The sequence below is a fragment of the Motacilla alba genome, chromosome 5 (genome assembly GCF_015832195.1).
Source record: "Motacilla alba alba isolate MOTALB_02 chromosome 5, Motacilla_alba_V1.0_pri, whole genome shotgun sequence".
Classification (NCBI taxonomy): domain Eukaryota; kingdom Metazoa; phylum Chordata; class Aves; order Passeriformes; family Motacillidae; genus Motacilla; species Motacilla alba.
The window spans coordinates 18,107,842-18,133,189 of NC_052020.1; the positions used below are offsets into that span (position 1 = coordinate 18,107,842).

The 25,348-nt window shown below is 44.4% G+C and overlaps 1 protein-coding gene across 3 annotated transcripts; it reads left to right on the forward strand.

The window, feature by feature from the left end:
* The first annotated feature begins 3,984 nt into the window (after positions 1-3,984).
* C5H11orf24 (chromosome 5 C11orf24 homolog) lies at positions 3,985-24,784 on the forward strand. 3 transcript variants are annotated; one of them, XM_038139061.1, is made up of 7 exons: positions 3,985-4,142; positions 4,941-5,061; positions 8,419-8,515; positions 8,904-8,952; positions 20,463-20,701; positions 21,721-21,837; positions 22,996-24,784. In XM_038139061.1, exons 5-7 carry the CDS (start codon positions 20,545-20,547, stop codon positions 24,129-24,131), a joined length of 1,410 nt encoding a protein of 469 aa, XP_037994989.1. In that variant the 5' UTR covers positions 3,985-4,142; positions 4,941-5,061; positions 8,419-8,515; positions 8,904-8,952; positions 20,463-20,544; the 3' UTR covers positions 24,132-24,784. The 3 variants fall into 3 exon arrangements, with proteins under 3 accessions (XP_037994989.1, XP_037994988.1, XP_037994990.1); XM_038139060.1 differs by lacking the exon at positions 8,904-8,952; XM_038139062.1 differs by lacking the exons at positions 8,419-8,515; positions 8,904-8,952.
* Positions 24,785-25,348: the final 564 nt, after the last annotated feature.

Below are 25,348 nucleotides of genomic sequence, written 5' to 3' on the forward strand. Positions count from 1 at the left end.
TAACTCGGACTTCAGAAATTCCCATGGCGTCCAGGAGGAAGGATTTCTGGCAGAGTGTGATATGCATTTTTCATGGCAAAGCTACAGTAACATGCTGCCAGTGGCACAGCTCTAGGAGTTTGAACATAAACAGGAGCATCCTGATGGGTCCCAAGTAATGTTATAATGTTGTAATGTTCTGTGGGTGCCCAGAGAAGATAATTTGTATCTGTTTGCATGCATTTGATGCTTTACAGTAATTATAAATCCAGGCAACTAGGTGGTCTCTGCTTGTGACCAATTCTTTAATTTGGTGTATATTGTTAAAATTAAATTACATGAGAGTCTTGGCTTTAAAGTAAGTTTAAAAAGAGGATTTGGTATTTAATGATGAAATTTTTAAAGTGACTACTATCAGTGGATGGAAACCCCTCTGCTCAAATATGAGGAGTTAATCTCAGTGAAATTTAGATAAGTTTATCCACATTATCCCTTCTAAGGGCATTTGTTTCACATTTCCATATGTTTTCTCACATACACCAAAACCAACTTAGAATGATAGTCAAGATTTGTATGCAGTATCTTGCTTAAGGAAGCTAGAATGCTCTGAAAAGGCTTAAAAATTAGAAGTGTTTGCCAGACTCATGATTTGGTGGGACTGGATTCAGGGCCGGGAAAGATGTAGGATCAGAAAGAAATCCAGTTCTCTTGAAGATTGTTATACCAAAGCAAGCCATTGTACACTTGGCTGCTGGAGAACAAGGACTCTCTTTCCCCAGCTAAAACGTCTCTTCTGCCAGCCTAGGAAAGCCAGTGCTCCTGCAGTCTGTGCTGCCTCAGTTGCACAGGGCAATAGTGCCTATTCCAGCACTGGTATTTTGCAGAGAATGTAATTCTCAAGGAATGTATTTCCTTATCACACCACTGTCTTTGAAAATAAAAGCTCCAAAGAATCACCATGGAAATTTTTTTTTTTTCATAATGTGATTTTCATTAGTAATTTATTCAGTCTGGCAGATGCCAGCATGCAAACTATGCAAAGAGCAAATCTCTTCCTCCAAATGTAAATATTTATAGATCATATTAAATGGTATTTAGTACTATGCAAACATATTGTCAACAGTTCTAGCCAGATTCTTCCCTAATCGCAGCCTGGGAGTTGGCACAGGCATGTCCTCCATCAGAAGATGGTTATCAGAAAAAAATAATAGCAGACTAAATAGGTTCTTGGCTTAATTAAGACTGGAGTTTATACCAGAGGTGAATCTGGCTTACACCAAGTTAAAACTGTTACAGCAGCTTGTACGTACCACACACAGAGCTGGAAAGATGATGCTCCCCTGGGGGGCAGCTTTCCCAAGCAGGCTGGGAACCTCTCTTGGCACTGGACAAGATGGGCCATTACAATGCAGGGCCAGGAGTTTCAACCTTTTATATATTTTAATGTAGTTCCACATTTTCTTAGACATAATAGATGTATGACTATTCTTTAATTTGCATTAACTGGCTACTTTTATTTGAATAGTCCAGAAGAGCAAATATTCCCCATTCAATCGCCATCTGTTCTTAAAACAGAAAAGTGTTTTTTCTTAAACACAGATCTGCCTTTTGGTCTCCAGCTCAGCCAGTGCAAAGTCCCTAAATGGGTTGATGTCTGGGACACAGCTGGACTATACTGAAGCCATTTGTGTTTAAACTAATATCCTAAAATCTCCTTTCCTGCCCAAAACCCTTTGATAGCATTTTGTTATATCCCATAATCTCTACTCTCCTGACAATCTGGAATAAATGCAAACCAACTGAAAGCTCATTTATATTCCATGAAAACCTGCTATTGCAAGCATGTCTTAGCACCCTGGCTTTTCACATGAGGCATGCTGCAAAGATCTCTAAACACTTCAAGATTGTCCTCTGGGTGTCTCAGACAAAACAGCCCAACTGATTTTCCCCATGCATGGCAGGGAGACAGGCGAGTGAGGGCAGGTTCAGGACATCCCATTCTCTTTGGCTGCATGATCACAGCTTTTTTTCAGTGCCTGTACTTTCCCATTGCACATCTGGACTTCTCTATGGGCATTTTTTTTTCCTCCTGGGACTCTTTTTCCCAGAAATGTGCTTGTTTTCCACTACACTACCCTGAGGGCCACATGCCCTTGTGCTTTGCTCGACAGCTTTACAATATTTCCTCCACCATTGTGCTTGGTCCTGCCAGATAATCTGTTCTACAGCAGAGTCCCCCTCCCCCTTCAACTGTCTCTTCGAATTCTCTTCCATTGCAGAGCTTCCTTCTCCCTTCCTCCTCCTCTGGAAAGGAGAGGAGGGAATATTTCAGTAAATGCTGGTATCCTACATGAATGATAGGATGATATATCTATACAGTGTATACAGACAGACATGCTTTAAATGGACTACTTAATGCCAGCTTTGCATTTTGTCTATTTTTAATTAACTGATGGACCAGGCTTTCAGCTCCTCCGCCTCCTCCTCCTCACTGCTCATTTTGAAAAGCAAATGTTTGTGTTCTAAAATTACATTGGGATGTGGGAATGATTTTGGCATCACTTTCATTTATGGCCAGATTAGCAGTAGCAGACAAATCCATACATGACTTGAAGGAACAAGGATTCCTTCCTCACCTGTTTAATGGTACAGTTACTATGTGAAGCATCCCACAGACTGGACTGTGTCTGTGTGTGCACAAGGCTGGTTTCTGCACGGGTTTTTTTGATGGCTCTTTTTTCATAGCATCACAGAATGGTTTCAGTTGGAAGAGATTTTTAAGATCACCCAGTTCCCACCCCCATGGCATGGACAGGGACACCTTCCACTAGACCAAGCTGCTCAGGGCTCCATCCAGCCTGGCCTTGAACACTGATGGGGATGGGGCATCCACAGCTTCTCTGGGAGAACTGATCCAGTGACTCACCATCCTTACAGCAGAGAATTTCTTCCAGAGTCTAATGCTGCTCTGGGCAATCTGGAAATAACCCAAAGGAGCTGAATTCAGGAAACAGTGAGCTTGCTCAGAAATGGGCCCCCATGGTTTCTTGAAGTCCTGCACCTGATGCCATCTCATGGAGCCAGCTCCATACTTCAGCTCCATATTTATATCATGTATGTGTCTGTATATACATGAGCAGTACATGGTCTATGAAAGATTCAAAGCTCTGTTGCTGGTAGGGTTTGCCCCAAGCAGCTCAGGGCTGCTGATGTGCAAACTTTCGCCACAGAGAGCAACACTAAAACCAACAAAATAATCGTTGAAGAGCTGATTTCTGGTCATTGATTTAGTATTTATTTCAGCAGCAATCTCTGTTTAAGCAATGCTGAGGGCAGTGGACTGGTGTGTCCATAAAGCAAAGCCTTGCAGTGTCGGGGTTACATGAGAACAGGTATGCCTGCAGTGTGGTGGAATGTGTGTTTCTCATACTCCGGGACAGCAAAACGCTGTTAGCCAGTACACTTATCTTTTTTTTTTCCCTGCTGGGTGGTGAAAATGAACCACAGAATGGTTTGGGTTGGAAGGGGCTTTAACGCTCATCCAATTCCAGCCCCGCTGCCACGGGCAGGAACGCCTCCCACCAGACCAGGCTGCTCAGAGCCGCGTCCAGCCCGGCGTCGGAAACGCGCGCAAATCGGGTCGGCACCACCGGCACCACCAAGGCCGCTCCCGCTGCTGTGCCACCACCCGCAGCCGGCGACGCCGGAGTGCACGGGGGGAGAACCCAGGAGAAGGAAAACAGCCCGGTGTGAGCACAGCTTCTCGCCGCTGTGCGCTAGACAGAACTGCACAGACACCCCTTCAGCGTCAGGGCGCGGGTCGCTCACCCCCAGCGGGGCCGCGGTGCCCGTCACTTCCGCGGGCAGCGCCCGCCCCCTGCCCCGGGGCCTTCCCGGGGCCTTCCCGGGGCCTTTCCGGGGCGACCGCCGAGGGGCGGGGCGGGGCCCGCGCGGGCGGGGCGGGGCTCGGACAGCCGGGCCAATGGGGCGCGGGCGGGGCGGGGCCCGGCCGTGGCATGTGGCGGCGCCGCGGGGCTCTGGCGTTCCGTCCCTTCCCTGCCCGGGGCTCTTCCCTGCCTTCCCTGCCCGCGGGGGCCGCGCCAGCGCCGGCCCAGCGCCTCTCCCGCCCCGCGGCCGCCTCCTCCGCCGGACCCCGCCACGTCGTGAGTTACGGGCGGGCGGTGACTCCCGCTGGGCCTGCGGGAGCGCGGGCGGGCGGGCGGGACGCGGTGCGGGCGAGCGGCCGTGCCGGGGGTCTCCGGGGGGCGCGGCGGCCGGGCGGGTGCGGCGGAGCAGGAGCCGCGGCCCGCGAGGGGGAGCGGCGGCTCGGCAGCCGTTCCCGTGAACCGCCACATAAGTTGCGAGTGCGTTTGTGGCACGAGTTGCGAATAAATTTTGCAGCGAGTTGCAGCCCTGCCCCCGCAGCGGCCGACGCTGCGGTCTGTGAACGCTTGTAGGTGGTTTTGTTAGTGGGGAGGCGGGAGCGGGGAAAACTGGGTCTCATTGCGGGGATGAGGTGATTGACTCAGCAAGTAACTCACCGGCCGAGTGTGACATTTTTAGGCCCTACGGGCCACCTCAAAGATCCGGTGTCTGTAGGAGTCGCCACCCTTAGGCACGGCATCACTGATATGTAAATATATCGTGTGTCCGAATAAAGAACGTTGAGCGTGTGCAAGTGAGGTTAGGCTGGTAAGTGGTATCCTGTAGTATTGCACTGAAATCTTTTTCAATTTATCCTACCTGAAGTGAAGGTTTTCAGAAGATTTAACTGTACCTTGTGCAATGTTAGCAAGATGTCAGCTGGTGTCTAGGAAGTGGCAGGAAGAATAAACACCGTTCTTTGACCAAGCTCTCAAATATGGCATTCCGTGGGGATATCCTCTTGCAATGAATCTTCTTCTGGAGGATACAGCAAATTCTTTAACTTTCCCTTCTGTCTCCCAAACTTTGTTTTCTAGGATTGGCAAAGAAATCCTGTCGCGGGATCGTGTCAAGTAATGTGCCTTGGTGTCCTACATGTTAGCTGACTGAATCCCTGCCAGACTTGGTCATGCAACACCACTGCTCATTCCTGATAAAGTGAGTTATCTGACTGCTTACTGGAGGGACAAACCCAAGAAATCCTCCCCACCTTAAGACAGATTGCCATATAGTTTTGATGAGCAATGTAAACTTGCTGATAGTGAACATTTGGTGCCCTTTAGTCCTCAGAGGGTTTATGACTGAACAGTAGCTTTGAAAAGTAGGCTACAGGATGCAGGCTGATGCAATGGTTCTGTCTCAAAAGTGCATGTATTTTTGTATTAATCTAATCTATCTACCATAATCAACCACTACTATGTATGTTAATGCAGTCCATTATGTGGCAATGGATAGTTTAGGAGAAAACCATCAATTTTTATTAGCTTTCATGTCTGTAGTAGATTTGTGCATGTGTTGGGCGTGTTTGCTGCTTGATTCTGGCTTTTATGTATATATAATGCATGCATACACACATGTATTGTTTTAGTACTTTTTTGGAAGAAATTCCAGGTTACATGTCTCTTAACATGTTGGTGAGGACATCTTTATTTTTTGTTTTTAATTGCAAATTCCCTGCCGGATTTGTAAACCCATCTGCCAGGAAACAGACTTTGCATCTGGTTAGCTATTATTGAAATTCTTACTGGCACTTCCACACAACCTGAAGCCTCTGCCTTCTAAGGGAAGGCATTCTAAGGGAAGTCTCCTGGCACAGGCTTTTTGAAGACTTTGGGAGTAATTTGCAAGCAAAATATCAAGCTTTGGTGATGAAAAACTTCAATGCTGAAGACCTGGCAATGTATTTAAAATGTCTGGATGCGTACCCTGGATTACAGGAAATGTACTAGCAGACTTTTCACTTGTGTGTTACTGGCTAAATTTTCAAGTGAGAATGTTGCAGGGACATTAAGGAATGGAGATGTTTGTGCATGGGAAAGCTGGAGGAAAAAGCAGTCAATTCACTGGGACTTTCACGTAGTTCCTCAGCTGCTGTGCATTGCAGAGCAATGAAAACCCACACCAGCTGGCCATTTGTCCTCGTTCCAGTTGGGATGGCATGCTTTTCTGAAGGAGATGTCTGTACCTTTTTCAGGTACAGCTGGTTCAAAGTTCATTTGTGAGGTACATGAGATACCCTTCCCGCCCCTGTCCAAGACAGTAATTGTAGGGTGAAACTCCACAGGTTGTGCTGAACCAGCAGCCAGACCAGTTGATCTTTATGACTTTTTTTTTCCTCCTGCCCTTAAAAGGACTGGGAGGGCAGTATCCCTGCTGTGTGTGCTGTTGCTGGGTGCCATCTGACACTGTGTGCTCTGGCCCAGCAAGGTTGGTTCCCTTCCCAGCTTCCAGCCTGTTCTGCAGGTGTAATCCTTTGTCATATCCCACATGTCAATGACACCCAGCCTGCCTCGGTGTGGGAAAGGCTCCCAGAGAGCTGTTGACTTGGTTGATAGCGGAGCCAAGAAGTCCTGTGAAATAAACTGCTATTGAGCTCTCTCTGGCTTGATGGTAGCAAGCATTTGATGTGTTCATTCCTCCAGTCATTTCTGGTTTCCTTCCTACAGCTTAGACTGGGGGGAGCTAGTGAAGGAGTTGTGAATTGGCAGCTGGAGTCTAAGGATGCTTCTGGCACTGCAGGGACAGTGACAGTGCTGAAAATTAGTGCAGGCAGCACCTGGTTGTGCATTTTGGGTTCACAGCTCCTCCAGCTTTTGACTGCTGGCAATCCAAGAGAGTCCCCATGCAGGTGAGGTGCTCAGGGTGCTTGTGGGGCAGCAGTTCATTCAGGAAAGGACAGCTTATGTCTGCCATGGTATGGAGACTCCCTTCTTGAAGGAATATCTGCACGGACATTTCTGCATGTTCCTGTGAATGACTTTTCCAATGAAAGTAAGTAGCAAGAACTGCAGAAGTGGGCTCTAATGCCCAGTGGAGCCACATTGTCTTGCTGGTGTGTAAAGCTGCTTGCTGTTTTGCTGTCTGGCTTGTGCATTGCTTTGGTTCTGTAGGTGAAAACCTTGCATTTAGCTGAGGGCTCTGCTTTGCTGTTCTTGCGATTTCACTGGAATGAGGTTTCCTGTGGGCAGTTTTCAATGTCCATCGCCATAGGTGCAAAAAGGTCTGAGAGTCTTCCGTTTCCTTTGCTGGCTTTATTTTTCTTTGCTGTTCTGGGCACCGCCTCTTCAAGGCTCATATCTTGGGTTTTAGTGCTGAGAGGTAGGTGTGCTGCTGCACTGGCACCAAGGTGCTGCTGCACAGTGCTGTCAGACTGGATGGGACTGAAACCCTGCCTCCAGTGGTGGGAAGACTGGTCTTTAAACACCCTCTTCAGAATGTGTGGGTCTGGATTCTTCATCACATCCTTTCCTCCTGTCACACATAACTTATCAACCATTTAGAAAGCATGCTGGGTGCTTGTTTGGTTGGTTGATTCCTTGCAGGACGATGTGCTGTGAAGACAGGAACAGAAGGTAGAGAGCCAGGGATACGGGTGCTTGTTTATTGGCAGCCAGCTGGACTGTCCCCCAGGGTGGCAGGACCCACAGTCCATTTGTACATGTTGCACCACCTGCTTGAGGAACCAGCTGGTCCCCCAGCTGAGCAGGAAGTTTGGCCTGTGCTGGGAGTGCAGGTTGCAGGGGTGTGCCTGGATTATCTCTGTGCATCACCACGGCTCCTGGCACCTTTGCTTGGGGAGACTCAGCTGGGCTGTGTCCAGTAAAGGACAGATGTGGCCATGGAGTGTCCAAGCCCCCGCGGCTACCTCTATTATTCCCTAAGTAGACAGAGAGGGAAGGAGGGGTGGTCTGTGTACAAGAGCCTTTTTATTAACTTTTTGAGACATTCAGCAAGTCTCCTTCACTGCTTCTGCTAGCAATGACTGTCCAGGAGGGCATTGGGACTGCCTTCCCTGGCTCCACCTGACTCTGACTTGGTGCCAAGCCCAGAGAACTACTTATGTAATAGTCCAGCAAAGCATGTCAGTATATATTTCTCATATGTCCTGGTTTCAGATTAAAAAAAAAAAAAAGGGGTGAAGGAGAGTGGCTGATAAAATGTGTATTGAATTTTACATGTATGTTTGTGTTGGATTTATATTTGTTCGGCTTGAGGAGACTTTGCAGCACTTTAACTAAATCTGTTTTTAAATCCACTTAAGTTAAACTCCTACTACAACTAGTGTGTGGAGACCAGGATGAAATCTCATTAATTTTAATAGGATTAAGCATGTTCTTTTGCTGAGTCTTGTGCTCTATCTTGTTTTTTTTTTTTTTTGTTCAGCTTTTCTATATAGAAAGCAGGATAAACTTTTCCACTCTTCACCTCTTTGTGAAAATGCTTTGACAGGCTCACAGAAATGTCTCTCTGGTTGCATACAATAACATTTTACACATTTTTTTCCTATGTTTTCAGCTGTAGTCCTACTGTATCCAGGCTTTTATTGGCTTTTGCTTTCCCTAAAGGCGCAATAATTCCTGACAGCAAGAAAACAGTTACAAGTGTTTGCATGGTAAGTTTCTACACTCAAAAGCATTATTTTTGCTTTTGGTCTCTCTGGATAGATTTGAAACTGCTGTAAAACAAGCCAATCAGTAGAGAGAAACTCTGTAGAAGTCAGCAGGAACTGAGCGTGTGCAGATGGGTGAGGGCAAAATTAATTTCTGTTCATCAACCAGGAATAAACTGAAGTACAGGAAATAAAGGTAGAAGTGGTCTGAATGCAAACTTGTTGAAGGGTAATATTTGGGGTCTGTCTAAGATTAAACAACCATTAACTAGAGAGGAGGCTGCTTCATGCATTTGTGTTACCTCTTTACTTCCACATTTCTCAGTGTACATCACGCCCTGAATATCAATAGTGATACAGAAATTTGATTTGTTTGCAATTTATGTTATAGGAACTCTCCTCCTCCCTCTCTCCATCTGAAAAGACAAATCCCACAGCAGGTATTTCTGGATGTTCCTGAGGTGCTCCTAATGACACATTTACTGCATGTGTGCTTTCATAGGGAAAGCTGACTGTCTTGTAGCTAAGCTGGATTTCCAGAGACTTGATTTACCTTTTCACTGCCAGCTCTGATCAGTTCCTCCTATAGCTGTACACAAATGACTCAGTCTTTTCACATCCCTTTTCCCACCCTGTGAGATAAGGGAGGGTTGATCTACCTTGCCTCTGCTCTGCTCTCTTGAGCTGATGCCCTGTTGTGCTATGTACTAACAAAGGTTGGGCTGGTGCTTTTGTGTCAGCAGAACTCCTCTGTACCATCAGTCCTTTTGATGAAACTTTACATCATCAGTGTTGTGTTGTCTTGCTGGCAGTAGCATCTAGATTGTAACTCCTGTATCTAATTAAAAAAGGAGAATGTGGTGGGAGAAAAAGCTTTCTGTTTTTGTTTTTTTTTTCCATTAAGATAAACAGAGATTGGCTTGTTAAGGGGGTTAAAGATGGGGAATTCTGACAGGTGTGAAATGCCCAGTGATATCTTGAAATTCTCTGTGTGCAGGCAAAGAGCATTTATTCCCATCATAAAAGGGTTAGGCTTGGAAGGGACCTTAAATATCATCTAGTTCCCCCCTGCCATGGGCAGAGGTGATAAAGTTGCTCAGGGCTCCTTCCAATGTGGCCTTGAGCACTTTCAGGGAAGGGGTATCTACAGCCTCTCTGAGCAACCTGTGCCAGTGCCTTACCACCCTCACAGTGAAGAACTTATGCCTGGCATCTAATCTAAAGCTCTCCTTGTCCTGTCACTGTCTTCTCCTGTAAAATGTCCATCTCCCTCTTTTTAAAATCCCCCCTTTAAGTGCTGAAAGACCACAGTGAGGTCTCCCCAGAATCTTTTCTCCTCCAGGCTGAACAACCCTGAGTCTCTCAGTTTGTCTTTGTAGGAGAGGTGCTGGACCCAGCACTCCAGGTGAGGTCTCACCAGAGCACAGTAGAGAGGCAGAATTCCTTCCCTTGGCCTACTGGCCATGCTGCTTTTGATGCAGCCCAGGCTTTCTAGGCTGTAAGCATGCATTGCTGAGACATAAATGATATCTTCATTTGTGATAATGACTTAAGGGATTGCCAGCAGTTTATATTGGCACTGTGGAAGTGGCAGGACCCATGTGTTGTGGCTGTAATGACCATCTCTGAGGTGGCTGGAGGAGGCACGTGCTGCGGCTGAAATGGATCACTGAGGATGTCTGGGATATCCCTGACTCCAGTGGGCACATTCTGGGTGGTGAAGCCAGCAAGGGAATGCAGTGTCATGGGCCTGCTGGTGGCTACACAACTCAGTTCTGTGCAGGTCCCACGTTCCATAGGTTCTGCTGGACTTATTCTCACATATAAAATTAAACATGGGCTTTGTGCGTTTGAAGAATCACTGCCTAAGACAGATATGCTAATGTGGAAACAGCTGACAGCATTCTTCAGGGACACTTGCATGAGTTTGAGAAGCACGTGGCCTGGTCTGAGCTCTCATGCAGATGGCTTTTGTTATGAGCTGACTTGGTAAGCAAAAGCATGAACTTGTGTTTGTTCACTGTTCAGCAAATAGCTTTTGACTGAATCCCATGCATTCATAGATTCCTGTTTGTTACTTTTCCGTCCATTGCAAAGGGAGCAAGGATTTCTAGGCTTTGAAAATCTTGTAATCTATAGAAGCTGGATATGGATTGATGCAATGAAATATGTGAATTAACAGCTGTAACAGAAGTGGGTTTCCAGTGCTAGTGATCCATCCTCTTAAGGAATATCTGAATGAAAGAGTTTTAAATTAAAATATAAACAGAAAATGCTGGGGAGTTGGGGGATTTTGGCTTCCTTTTTTATTTCTGCAGGTTTTGGCAATATTAGTAAGCAGTTCTTTCTGGGTGGTATGTTCTGCACTTGGTCTTTGACCCCTCTGAAAGTGGAAACAGATGTAATGCAAACTGTGGAGTAGGCAACCTGTCCCCTGGGAGCTGACTGAAAACAAACCCCTCTACTGAATGAGCTCTTAAGTTATTGCATGTCTTGGGACAAATTTGTTTGCAGTAAATCAGTAAGATAACACCTGTAGAGGTCCCTTCTGGAGTTAAAATACATGCTCCAAAACTATGATGAACAGTTGACTCAGGCAGTCACATTCACCGTTGCTTCTTAGCAAGATGCAGTGAATGCCATCCAGTGAACATTTGGGCTGTAACACAGGATTTCATACAGAGATTCATCTGCATAAAAGATGTCTGGGTGAGGGAGAGAATTTGTAAAGAAAATACATGGACAAATTTATTTCAGTATTTTTCTCTCCTCTCCAGGAATGTTACTGCTGGAGGGAAGTGCTCTAAAAAGCAAGACTGAAATGGTGGGCATGCAGTTTAAATGGTTAGAGATAGTTTGATTTTGTTTATCTGCATAGGTAGAGAGTTTTCTGTCTTGGCCTGTAGGTGCTAGAGGGTTTGTTAAGAAAGATCCTCTTCAGATGGCTGTCAGAAAAAAAGGCATATAAACCCAAAACTAACCCCAAAATCCGCAACACATGATCCTCACTGCAGTGCAGTTGTTCTGCTCTGCTGTCAGCTTGGGCAGATTTTCCTCATGATATAATTCCAGGCAATTGAAGTAAAAGTGCCCTTCTCCATTACATCCTGAGAAGATACTGGTGCTAAACTGACCAAAATAGAGAAGAAACCTGAAGAGAAGACTTCTGGTTCTCTGAACCATTGCTGTCTGGAATTTTCTCTGTTCTCTTCTGGAAACTTTCAGATTTCTGGATGATTTTTGGAAGCAAACACACTTCTCAGCAGTTGACAGTTGTGGTGCCAAATATGCATTTTGTCACTCTGAGATTCCTGATGTTCTGTAGGGATGACTCTAATGCTTATAAGGCAGTTCTTGGTTTACTGCAAACTGCAGCTTTTGAGGGAAGCAGCATTGGTGCCACTTCACCTTGTGTTCTGAGGCACTTCAGTGGTGAGTTTTAACCCCCCTGCTTCCTTAAAATTGACCAGGAGCAAGAGCAGCTGAGAGGCAGGCACAGGTTTATGGGTTTGAGGTCCCTACAACCAGCTGATGGACTCTTGAGCCTTCAAGTTGGATTTGTTAGTCTGGTCTCTAGTTCTGAGGGTCCTAAGCTTTGTTTAAAGGATGGGGCTGAAGAAGTGTTGTACCTCAGTGCTGGCTGCCTGGGTTCTCACTTCTATGCATTTATAGCCATTTCTCATTCCAGTCTTGCAGAGTCTCTAGCAGCAAACAATTTGAAACAAAAGGTGTCGTTTGATAGATAGAAGTGCATGTTAACTCAAGTGTGAGTTCTTTAATTCTTGGCACATCTTTTGTTTTGTATCTGATTTCATTCAGTCACAGTCTGTTCCAGCTGGTGATTCCTGACCTACAATGGTGTTATGCTGATCTGATGAGATTGGACAGGTTTCTACTGGAGTACACTGGAGCCGAAGTCTTCAGAACACCAGTCAGAAGCAAGCAGTGAGAGTTACTGCTTGTAGTATGGTTTTCACCTGCTTGTCCTTTCCCTTATTTTTGTTGTCAGAGCTTGGACAACCTCTCCTGGGGAAACTCTTGGCCTAGATAATTAGTGTATGGTGAGCTCATCTTTGAACCAGGGTCTCTCTTGTTGGTAGTTTGGTTTTTCTAATTCGCTGTTCCCCTCATTACAGGATCGGGGCATCTTTGGCATAAAATCAGTAGCCAGAAGTTTCTAATAGGTTCAGTCTTCCTGCTGCTTCTGGGTCACAGCTTCTGGAGGAGTACAAATAACCTCTTGGTTTTGTTACAAGTTCAGGTGTTAAAACTTGAGAGAGAGGTTTCAACTTTGGGGTTTTTTCTGTGTTTGTTGCTCTGTTGCTGAGCAAAAATTGAAGACTGATATTAGGACAGAGGCATCTGAGATGGCTTCTGAAAATAGCTGTATTTGTGACCCCATCTGTCCAGTCAAATACAGAACACTTTTCACATTCATGTCTGGTACAAGTTAGTTAAATGGATGTTTGTGGTGGTTGTCATCTCTCTTAGTGCGCTGCTCTGCTGACTTTCTGTAGATGCCCATGACATTCAGGTGACCCCCTGGAATAGCTTTGGAGTTCTTGTTAGCCACAAGCAGCAGACAGACAGACCTTTTATATGGAGCTCAGAAAGGTTTGGAAGAACCTGCTGCTGCCTGTGCAGTCCCTCTTCCATGAGTGAGGGGCTCTGGGGTACTGGAAGAGCTTTCAGAAGCTCAAACCAAGCTTATTTTACTTTGATTGATTAATCAGTTTTTGAGTATCAAGACTCAAAACTGTAATGAAGAGTTACTCTGAAATGGAAAAGAGGGAACCCAGAGCAGGGTACGAGAGCACAACTGCTGCCCTGCTGCTTTGTAGGAGATGAGACCCAAGAGCTGGGCTGAGGCACTTCTGCAGATGCTGCCTTGGCAGCTCATGAGGGTAAGGAAGAGGGAAGGATGTTTTTCCTCTAGGTTCTGCTAACAGTTAGGTTTAAATTCAGATTGGTGTATCACCTGGAGACTTGCTGGCTAAGAAGAACCTGCCACAGGGAAGACGAGCAAGGATGAGGAGAGCTGCTACTGCATTTGATTCTTTCTTTGTTTGGAAAAAAATAGATTTGGCTAAGCTTTCCCACCCACCCTGCTTTGTGATTTCCACACCATTCAAGCTGTCAAAATCACAAAGCAGGGATGCATGTGCCAACAAACTTAATTTGGTATTGCTGTTAGTGTATTCCTGGCTTGGAGACTTTAGAAAGAATCTCTTCTTTGTTGTAACATATGTATAGTGAAAACCTCCCCAGTGTCATGTTGCTTTGAGGTAAGCTGGAGTGTCTTTTTGCTGCATCTCACCTGGGAGAACTTCCATATGAAAATACCTTTGTTTTTTAACCCGAGTTGTTTGCTTAAGTAAGGGAAACCTCCTATAATCTAGGAGCCTTCAGGTTGTTTTGCTTGTGAGGATAACTGGAAGTGGAGCCACATATGTTTGGATTTTTTTTTTAAATTTGTATTTATTTTCCATATTTCAGGATATGCCCAAAGATCTTACTTCCTTGAAGAAAGGAGAAATAGCCAAAAATATTTCCCTTTCTTCCAGTTGTTTTAGGGCTGAGCAGACATTCCCTTTCAGTCATAGCACTGGGGTCATGTTTTGGCTGTTTCCAGCCTCTCTGAACTTAGGATTCCTGAGTTTCTGAGCTCCCACAGTTTTGCCTGATGCTTTTTTAATGAAAGGTGACATTTTTGCTGTGTATAACCCTGCTAAAAACTATGCACGGACTTAAATTCTTGATCAAAGATGCAGAACCTTGTTTTCTGGATGGTGGTATGTCCTGTGTTTCCACGGGCCTAAAGTTAGTATTTCAGCTACATGAACCCATAGAGGAACCTAATGATTTCTCAGAAATATCAGGAGTGGAAGATAACATTTCAGTGAAACTTGAGTTGATCTGGATTGCCAGGAATTTACTGACTGTGGTAAAATTCTGCAGGGCAGGAGGTGGGTGACCAGACTTCAACACACTGGCACTTGCTCCAGAAGTAACACTTGGCTATTTGTACCTTCAGGCTGAAGTTGCTGCTTGCTAGGTCTCTGTTAGCTCCACACTTGTCAGTTTTGGATTCAGTAGCACCTCAGGCACAGTTTATTTCTGTCCCTGTGGAATGTGCTGGTTCCATCCGTCAGCAAGCATGAAGCACCTGCACTGCAGAGCACCTGCTTCTGCAGGCACTTGGAGGAACCGACGTCGGGAGCTGGCCTTTCACCCTTCTTGATGAACTTTGCTCTGTGTTAGTTCAAGGGCTGCAGAGTTCATGTGGGAGCCCACTGGGATGGTTCTTTTGAGGGTCTTGTTGAAAGCTGGTTAATTTGAAACACATGGTGTGAAATGTCCTGCATATGATCTCCAGTTCCCATGAGACAGCAACACGTCTGAAAACTTCTATCTGCGTCGGGTGCACACCAGACTAGGGAAGGTTGCAGTTGAGCCACAGTACACATTTTTATTGCTTAAAGGTATTTTTGTTGACAGATTTATTGTTCAGCCACAGCTTTATGCAGTTAGCTTTTGGCAGTTTGCTTTTCTGTATATTAAAACTAGATTGTTTCAGATATTTCAAAACACAGCACATTTTCATAAATCAAATAGCTGTCTGATAATTTTTCACAGGAAAAATGTTTTGCTGAGTAGTACTTCTCAGCATCAGAACTGCAGCACATGGCACTAATATGAGTGAGAAGGAATGATGGATGGGTGGTGCTGGTTTGGGAGTTTTAGACTTTAACATTTATTTCTTCAGAGATGGAGTGTGATGGCCATGAATAGTGGCGGTGTGGATTGTCCTCAGCTGTGTAAGCTGTCTGCCTGGTGCCCTGAGAGAGGAGCCAAGTGAGCAACCAAGGAACAAAGAGATGGAGATGGGTAAAGCTGGTGGGAGCAGCTTTGCAGCTTGTCAATAACTTTGTTGGGCAGCCAAAGGAACGTGATGGCTCTAAAGCTGCTGTTCAGAGAATCATATAACTTCATCTGGTCGTACTCAGCTGGCACTGGGTCAGCCTCATGTGCCTTGGTGTTGCCCCTTCTGTCTCCAAACCTATCTACATGTGCATCTTCAGTCTTGGAGAGAAGCTTGGGAAGTAAAATGCATTTGAGGATTGCAGTGCAGATTCCCTGTCTCCTGAATTCTTGCCTTGATTTGCAAAATGAGATGTGCTTGTCTTGCCTTAGCAAAATCTGGTTTAATTCTGTTTTTCTAAAGAGAGAAATGTTGCACTTGTTCAGACAGCTGACATGTCAAGTGTTTAGCAGCAAATTCAAGTGGGAAACAGGCCTTATGCCTTCTCAGTTTGATGGGAGAGTAGTGTTCTTGTCTGCAAAAGGTATTCCAGCCCTGTTTTCCCTGCTTTGTTTTTATACTGAAGATAGAATATTTCTTTGCAACTCTAACCTTATTTCATACCTAGTCTATGCACACTTGTGAGTATGAATTTTGAGGCAGTGTCTACTGGCTGTTCAGTGACAGCTCAAAGGAGCATGTGTTGCCCTAAATGATTTGCTTTGCACACTTTGTACTTGTGATCTCTAACACCCACATTCCCTCTTTTTGTGATTTTTTGGTCTACTTCTGTATCTCTTCACCCTGGTGCAGTCATTGCATGCACCTTGCAGCTGCTTAACCAGGAACAGCTGAGGCTGCTGGAGGGGGACATGGAGGCAAGGGATTTACATTCCAAGGGCTTCTCTCTGCTCTTGCAACATCATCCCAATAATTGTTATTTGAAATAATGATTTTTTTTATTTGTATAAATTCCTTGCCTTAAGCACTGTGAGATCAGCAAGAAGTGAGGAACTCTTCAGAAACCCAGCAGGCAGTGCCCTCTGGGTATGTGTGTGCATTGCAAGGTCATCAGTCATTCAGTTGTTGACTCAAAGTTATTCTGGTTTGCCAGCATGCTTATTCCCTGCTGAGTTACAGCCACAGATAACAAAAGTGAACTTTGTGTTTTTCGGAATGTAGTCTTTTCCCAGATTTTATTTGTTGCTGTCTTTTGTGGTTTGGTTTTGCTTTGGTTTGGCTTTGAATTTCCTTGGGGATGTTCTGTAGGCAGAGAAGGTAGAGCTTGAGAAGTGAATTTTGCCCCAATTTCTCAAAATTATTTCTGAGGGGAACAGTAGCATTCATCTCTTGCACTGTGCTGTCCAGACAGCTTGAGACGATTTGGACAAGGTTTAGTGAGTGTTGTTTTGGGATGTGGGTGCTCAGAGGGGTCTCTGAGTACAGATGGAGCCATGTGGGACTAGCAGTGTGACAGGAAGTCAGAAATTCAGCTTATTGCTTGTGATAACAGAGGGCAGTTGTGAAGTTGGGAAAAGTGGTCTGCAAGTAGTTGTAACTCCTGTTCTGGATGAATGGAATTGGCTAAGGTGGAGGAGGCCAAAAAAACCCACACTTCTAGCTGGAGTTCCTGATATTTAATACAGCATCCCAAGCCTCATGTGTAGTGCATTAAGGTATGGCTGCAACTGGTTATCCTCTCACTGGTCTTGGAAAGGAGCTATTTCCTTGTCTGATACACTCACAGTCTGTGCATTGTGTTTGTCTGCTTCACACACTTGCTCTGCAGTCTGCAAAGGGATTTTTACAATTGGCTAAGGGATGTTGAAAAGTGTTTTAAGCTTGTAATCTTGTATTGAGTGCCTTAGGGGAGGTGTTTCCAGTTGGTCCCTGAGGAGACCATGTTTAGTGAGAGGCAAAGGAGGGACAAATCTCTTGTGCATGAGCTTGGCATGTCCCCCTAAACCATTGCTGACCTAATCCAGAAAGGCTGCCAGGTAGTTTGGAAGAGGTGAGAGTCATTTTCTGGGGTTTCGTTTTGCTCTGCAGTTGTTGCAGTTAAGCGGAACCAAAGTCAGCTGTGATGGGAAGGACTTCTAGTGAATTGATGTGGCTGGGGACACAAAGCATCTCTTTGCATAGGGGATGCATCTTAATGCAACAGCTTCTAGCTACTGGTGTGATCATTTGATCTTGCAAATATATGTAGTTCTTGGGTTGGTTGAGATTAATATTAATATTTTATTTGTCCTAAAACAGAGATTTTAACAATAATAATAATGATAGTATTTATTTATAGCTATAATCCTGTTATATCTGCAGTTTCAAAATGCAATGCACAATGTTTATTCTTAGAAGGTGGTTATTATAATTTCAAAATGATTACTAAAGGTATGAAAAAAAACTCCTATAATAAATGTTTAGTGTTTTTATTAATTGCTGTTATTCCTTAGTCCTTATTCCTTATTGCAGCCTAGTTTATTTAAAACAGTATTATTACATACATGCAGTTATTGCATATATTATTACACGAGTAATTAATTCTCAGGGTCACTTCTTAGGTTGTAAAATAATGCTGCTTATGAGCCTTGGACCTTGAAAAGGGGCATAAGCTGCACTCTTTAAAATGTGAAATACACTAATGATGGGGTTTTTTTTATTTTATGTTTGTGGGTTAAGTACTGCTTTCTGAATCTCTGCCTATGACCTGTGAACTTTTGAAAAAGTGCACTTTCTTTGGCACAGTGTGGTGGGAGTGCTGGTTGCCAAACAGTGCTCTGAGGTGAAGTACCTGTAGTGTCTTTGAGGGAACCCTGTTCATTTGTTTTAAGTTGAAGGATTTGGGGTTTAAAGGAAGTCCTTGCTGTCTGCTCTAGGAAAATCTCTCGTGGGCAGAATATTTCATGTTTTCCCTTGCTTTCCCCCTTGCTCCCAGTCTTATCAACTGCAGCTTTCAATGGTTAATCTACAACATATGCAAAGAGTGACAGTAAGAGTGTGATAAAGGCTGAGACAAACTTGTAAAAGTGCCCTGCAATTTGGGGCAGCGGGAGAAATATTGGAAGTTGGCTTGACTCAACCCAGATTTGAATCAACCCAAATTAGTATTGCCAATTCCCTGATGAGAATGTGGGGCTGCTTTCCTGAGCAGCCGATGCTGGTGTAGCGTGTTGCAAAGGCTGTGCTGCTATTGCACAGTCATCTCCTCTCCTGTCCTGATCCTTTCAACTTTGCTAAGGTGCACTTGGAAGAAGAAGTGATAAGGAAAGAGCATAGTCAGTCTGTGCTGTGCTTGCGCGGTGTGCAATGGGAGAGAGGCCCCGGTGGAACTGGCACCGGGCGTAGTCGCTGGTACATAGGCCTGTGTGGGGCTGCTGAGCTGCCTTTCGCTGCCAAGACTTCTGTTCTCAGGTCAGATTTAGAAATATTTCCAGCTGCCAGGTGAGATGACCCAGGCTTGAACTTGTGGCTGCACTGAGAAACCTGCTCGCACAAAATGAGCCTGATGCTATGCACACTTCCTCCTTTCCTGGAGAAAGCTGCAGAGGGGTGCAAGGGCCCTACAGTCATTTTGGGCTTCCTATCTCTCTGGGAGAGCAGAAGATCTAAAAACGGTCCATCTGTTTTCAACAGGTAAAATAACTCTTTTTACTAGAATAAATAGGCAGGACGGAGACTCCTCAGTTCCTCAGGGAACTTGAAGGTTGACTAGGAAAACTGAATTTGAGTCACTGCATTTTAGTGTCAAGTTTTGTCCCCATCTTTGGCTCTTTGACAGTCTAGTGTGGACCTGTATATTGTGTGTCCTCTGAGAAGCTTGGGGTAGCTGTTTATATTTAAATTCCTTTTCAGGTAGGGTGGTTTTGAAGCTAAAACGCTGTTGCCCTGTTTGGGGCTTTAGGGTATAGTAGAAGGAAAAATTGGAAGCATAAGTTTGATGGTACAAAGCATCAGAATATTGCAATCTGAGTCACAGCTAACAAACATTATTTGGGGCTTTTTTGGAGGAGAAATAGCTCTTAGATTCTTAAATTCACAAGCATGGTTGAAACTGGAGTTCTCGTGGTTGAAGCTGAGGCTTCTAGCCTGGCTGGCTAAATTAGGGTCTTACGCACATTACTGAGGGCTGTTGGATGTTCTTCACTGTGGTATTTATACCATTCACACATGCTGCTCATTCTGTGTTGGGAACTGCCTTTGCAGTCATCGCATCCATCTCGGAGATGTCACACAAAGCTGAATCTCAGCACTCTTTGAAGGCTGTCACATTTCTCTTCATAACTTTAGGATGGTGACTAAAGCTTGTTTAATTGATGAGGAAGAGGATTGCCCTTAAAAATTAGTTAGAGAAGAGGCTTACCATAGGTCTAGTTCAGACTGAAATGTTTGGAAGTTCATACAAAGCTCCCAAAAACCTCAGAACCAAGAGGGTAAATCCAGATAGGAGCTACTAATTTGCTCTGATGTCAGTGGGAGCTGTTTCAGTGTCTTCAGTGACAAAAGCCCCTCCATTGGGTCAAAGTCACATGCGTGCATTAATAATGAAGGAAATACATTATCTGTTGTTTTATGTGGGGAAATGAAGGCTTACTGTGGGTGTGAATATTCTTCAGTAACAGCTGTGTCTGTGTAATGACTTGGAAGACCAAAAGTACTGGTTTTTGCTTGTTTTCAATAAAAATTTCTTTGAGCTTTTTGTAATGAGCAGGAAAACCAAAGGAGAAATCAACCTTGGTTGCTTGGTTTTGACTGACTTGGTGTAAAGGCAGGACTAGGACTGTAGTTCCCTTTGTTACCAGTGTGCTCAAACTGATGAAAACCCTTCTGCTGAGCCTGGGCACAACATTAAGGGTCCCAGGATGAGTCCAAAGATATATCTGGGCTGCCACATGCTTCTGGGCTTTGAGACTGACTTTTTACACATAGCTTTTGACTTAAGCTGTTCTCCATTGGGACATGAAAGAAGGAGAGCAAAGTACCTTTTCCAAAGAAAGAGCTTCTCGGGCACTTTGGGAAAGGTCTTTACTCCTCCTGCCTCTGAGCCCTTGCTTGTTTATGATGTGTAGTGATGCTTTCCTGCCTGTTGTATGTTTTCATTTTCCATTCCTGCTCATAGGGATATAAATAGTTTTGTTGTTTTTTTAATAGGTATATTGCAGTGGATCTGAAGTTGATATAAGAGAGAATTTCTTCTGGGAAGAGAAGCTTCCCTGTAAGGCCAACCCTGAAGATGTGGACTGCCATTGTGTTCTTCCTGCTGATTTCCATCTGTATCTGTGAACACCGGTTTTCTGTCCTGAAAGGGAGAGGAGTCCATGTAGTGCAAATAAACAGGCTTACAAGTGAAGAGCAATGCAGGCAGGCTTGTCAGAGCCCAGGTGCTTCAGGTGAGGTTCCCTTGGATGGAATTCCAACTGCATTTTCTGCTCCTTGAAGGTCTCTGCTGCTCCTTTGACTTTCTTTTTTAATTCCAGTTGCTTGCAGGCATGTACAGTTACAGCTTCTCTGTGCAGTGCTGTGGTGCTGAATAACTTCTGACAGCTTTGATTAAATTGATTCCAGGACAACTGCTTCCCAGGGCCCTTCAAGCTTCCATAGGAAACAGCATGTGCTGCTGGTGTGCACTGATGGCGTGCAAAGTGTTAGGTCACTTGAATTGAAGAAATTATTCCCTGCTGCCAGATGTTTGCAAGTGAGCAGTGCTGTTGTAGACAGCTGCACTAGAACGAGTAATCTTTGCTCCTTGGCATTTGTGTGTGTTTTCTGCCTTAGAAGAGACCATTTTGTCCTGCAACCAAGTTAAATCTGTTGAGGTAAAAGCCTTCTCACTACATCTGAGATGTCTTTACAAAGAGTTAAACTTCTAATAGTCTTCTAGTTGTCCCTATGAAGGCCCTAATCCTGGCCAGGCAGATGAGAAAGCTTGTAGCTCCTACAGAAAGCTGATGATACTGTGGTGAAGATGAGACCTTGGCTCAGGTGGATGAATATCTGCCATTCAGATGGTTAGCAACCTAATAAAGATGCTGGTTTTAATGGCCATTAATGGTCATTTTCCTCATTAAGACATCTAGATGAATTTACATGGGTCCTAACTGTAGTGCACTTTTTTGTCCCTGTCTGGGTGAGTGAATTGCTGTTGTCAGGAGATGCTGGCACCAGAAGACACAGGTGGGTAGGCTACATTGGCAATATTGGTTTCATTGGCTTTCTTTAGTTATTTTCACTAAGGCTCAGTCAGGATCCTTTAAGGCCAGACCTTCTAGATATTGTGTGGTTTGGGGTTTTTTTTGGTTGTGTTGTTGTTTTTTTTTTCCTTTTTTTTCCCTCAGTTCTTGCATTAGAGCCCCAAAGCAACATCTTTAGTATCCTGTGTGCAGCAATCCATTCTCTCTGCTGTTTTCAGGGAGCCATCACTGTAATTGGTCTGTGCCCTACCAGAATCACTGCCTCCTCCTGCAGTGTCACCAGCTGAGCATGTGCCAGAATGCTGGAGAACAAGACATCAAAGACCTGCTTGCAGGTAAAGCTGAGTTTCAACCTTCTGGGAAATCCAGAATCCTGGTTCTTTTGCTTTAAATGCCTACGTTTAACCCTTGATAGGATTTCAGCTGAGGAAGAGGGGTTGTGAAATGCCTGCAGGGTGATTCTGTAGGTACAGTTCACTGGAATAACTGTTTCACTTTGTCCTAGGGACTCTGGCACTTGCATGAGTGCATGATGTGTCTTTGAATAGCTTTTGTAACACTTACTGAGTAACAGTTTGTCTCCATGTTGAAGACATCATTCATTCAGGCCATTTGCACGCCACACGCTGTCCTAGTGAAAATAAAGGCATAACAGATGTATTTATATCTTTTTTTCAGAGAAAGGAAAATGTCCTGGCATTGTTTTTCTCTCAGATTGCCAGGATTTTGTTCCAGAGTCAACAGACTGCTTCTTTAATCAGAGCAGCAATTGCTCATGGTGACTTTCCAGTGCCAGGGTATTCAGTTTTAATAAAGTGACACAATAACAAAATGGAGCTTATTTATAATTGGGAAATCAATCTTCTAAAGTTGTTTAAAGAGTTCACTGTACCCGAGTTTAAAAAAAAAGTTTGTTCATGGTTCTTTTGGGTTGGCAGAGGTTTCTCTGCAATGTAACAACTGGACTTGTGATAAGCAGATGGGATTTATGTCACTATAAATCTAGCTCACTTAGTAGTGAAGGAAGTTATCCTGATGTATGAAGGTGTAAGTAGAAATTTCTGTTCAGTTTTGACAAGTGAAAATTACGAATCCAGGCACAAAGGCTTTGTCGATGATGTGTAACTTTAAAAGCATGAGTCCTCTTCTCAGGAGCTGTCATTTGTAAGACTGCTCCTGTTGATACTGTGCTTCTGCATTGTAGCTCTCTACTTCATTACTCCCCCTTCTTGAAATTAACTCTCTGGCTAGGCAAATACGAGAGATCTGTGGCACAAAAAAAACAAACCGAAAAACCTCAAAGGGATTATGTGCAGTAAAGGCTGGGGGGTCTTGAGTTCTCATGTTCTTGCTGAATTCAGGACTGATTTATTCCACTTGTACTGTGTGTACTACAGAATATGTGTTCTGGTTTGCATGTTGGGGGTTGAGGTTAGATTTGAGCTTGAGAGTTTTTTATTCTTACAAAAGTAATTTGTTTTGTCTTTTGGAAGAAATTGTCAGCAGCAAATGGGAACCAGCACAGTTTCACCGCCAGAGCCATCCGCAGAAAACAGAGAGGATGCTGATTGACCAACACAGTGTGGAAAACACGTTTTCTTTAATTGCTCAGACTCACAATATTCATTTGAGGCATTTGTCTGGGGTTGAGAATACAGATGTCACAACAAGTACAAGAAAACTAAATGAAACCGATGCTGCCACCGCTGCCCCTGCCATAACAACAAACGTTACAAATGCAACTTTCTCTACCACTTACAAAGCAACTGCCAAAGCCTCAAACACCCCTGGAGGTTCTGATACCTTTACTACAACCATGTCATCCTCTGCCTTTTCTCCCCCTCATGGTAACATCTCTGCTCCTGCTTCCAGCAATGTCACCCAGATGGTGATCACCAGCCAAAAATTAGGAAATAGTAGCTCTGTCCCAGTACTGTCCCCCACTTCTGCTCCTGTCACTGTTCCTTCTAAAGCAGGTACCCAAGCACAGCAGCCTGGGCCGGGTACCACCAGCAGCAGCGCTCCTCACCCTGACAGCCTCACCACTGCTGGAGCTGGCCTGAACATGCTGACCACAGCACTGACCACCCCCGTCCCGCAGGGTGCAGGAACATCTTCCAGCGCTTCCACGCGTGCCACGGCACCCATCCCAACAGAGAGTTCTCACTCTGTGAATCCAGTGCATGCTAGCATGCCACCAGCTCTAAAGCCAGAGGCAAATACAGCCACAGCATCCTTGAATGAATCAGCTTCTCCTCTGGGCTCTACAAGAGGTGCCATAGTTTTAACTACAACCTCTACAGTAGCAACTACGACTGATCATGGGGTAAAGTCAACACCTGATGTCTTTTCAACAACCATGACTCTAACAGATGCAGCCAAAACAACAGCTTCAGGCCTCACAGAAACTCAGGACACAGACAATGAGTATCTTCTCATTGCTGCCGAGCCCCTGACTCAGTACTTAGTGGATAAAAGTTCACTACTTGCAGTGCTTTTAGTTGGTACGTTCTTTTTCCTAACTGTTATAGTTCTTTTCCTCATGCAGGCCTATGAGAGCTACAAGAAGAAAGATTACACACAAGTGGATTACCTGATCAATGGAATGTATGTGGACTCCGAGATGTGAAGAAGTGGGGATAAATAGTAGGCAAGAGATGGAAAGGAGACTCAAAGTCTGCATGACTTGTTTTTCCTTTCTATCTGCCTATAACACAAACTGAAAGTGCTTCCAAATTTATTTCTAGTGCAATTGAGGAGAAATGCCATGTACTGTATTAAGAAAAAATAATAATTTTTTTATCCAACTGTGCAACAGGTTGCTGTAAAACCATAAAAAAGTAATAATTTTTAACAGTTTCATAATGCACAGTAGCTTTGGCCATTATAATTCATCGCAAAGCAAATCTAACAAGGTGTAAGTTGCCATCATCTGAAAATGCTGCAGTGCTTTTCAGCTGTTTACAGTACAGATTGTGTTTCATTTGTTTCACGTGTGCTCCTCTGAAAACAGTGCAAAGGATGCTGTCACCTTTTGTGAAGTGCTCCCAAATAGCCAGATGAGAAGTGTGGAGTACTGTTGCAACAGGGGACTTTTAATCCAGTGTGTGTCATATTTCAATGTGCTTCTTGCTTGTGAAGAGGTCTGTTTACAAGGTATTGTAAACTGTTTACTGCTAACCCAAGGTATCTTTTCACCACGGAGTGGATTACTGTGCCTCTGCACTTAAATGATCTTATTTTTATATTCAGTTAATAAACGGGGCCCTGGAAGGGCAGATCTTCTTGTGTTTCTCATTTCATTGCTGTCCCTGCCAGTTCAGAAGCAAGCAAATGGGCTTTTGGGGCTTAAGTAATTTAGCTCCACTTCAGTATTCTAAGTGTGGGGGCTTTGAAGACCTTGCTGAAAGCATGGGCATGCCACAGAAGATACTGATCATCTTCCAGAGTACTGCTTCTATAATTTAAAACCATTATGCTGTCAGTCTCCCAGGTGTGCAGAATATATGTATCCCACTTACTGCTTATTATCTTTCATACCTAGAGCATCGGCCTCTGGTTTGGTTTTTCTTTTGTATTTAGGACCAGCACAGAGTTGTTAGTATTTTGGAAACTTAATTGCACGTGCAGTTGCAGCTTGGCTCTCAAGATCTACAGCTGAGAGAATGAGTAGAAAACACTTGATTTTTAGGCAAGTATTCTTCAGTGATTAGTGCATCTTATTTGGATGACACGTAAATATCCAAGTGCTGGATTGAGGTGTTGGGGTTTTTGTAACCACATTGATAGTTTGTCTCTCACTTGGAATTAGTTGGCTCTTTTTTAATCCAGCTTGCATGTAGTCTT

Excerpts from the sequence above, each read along its gene's own strand:
- C5H11orf24 (XM_038139061.1), top strand. The coding sequence starts at position 20,545 with ATGTGGACTGCCATTGTGTTCTTCCTGCTGATTTCCATCTGTATCTGT. Across the intron at positions 20,702-21,720 it reads TCAGAGCCCAGGTGCTTCAG|GGAGCCATCACTGTAATTGG; the intron begins GTGAGGTTCCCT and ends TGCTGTTTTCAG. Across the intron at positions 21,838-22,995 it reads CATCAAAGACCTGCTTGCAG|AAATTGTCAGCAGCAAATGG; the intron begins GTAAAGCTGAGT and ends GTCTTTTGGAAG.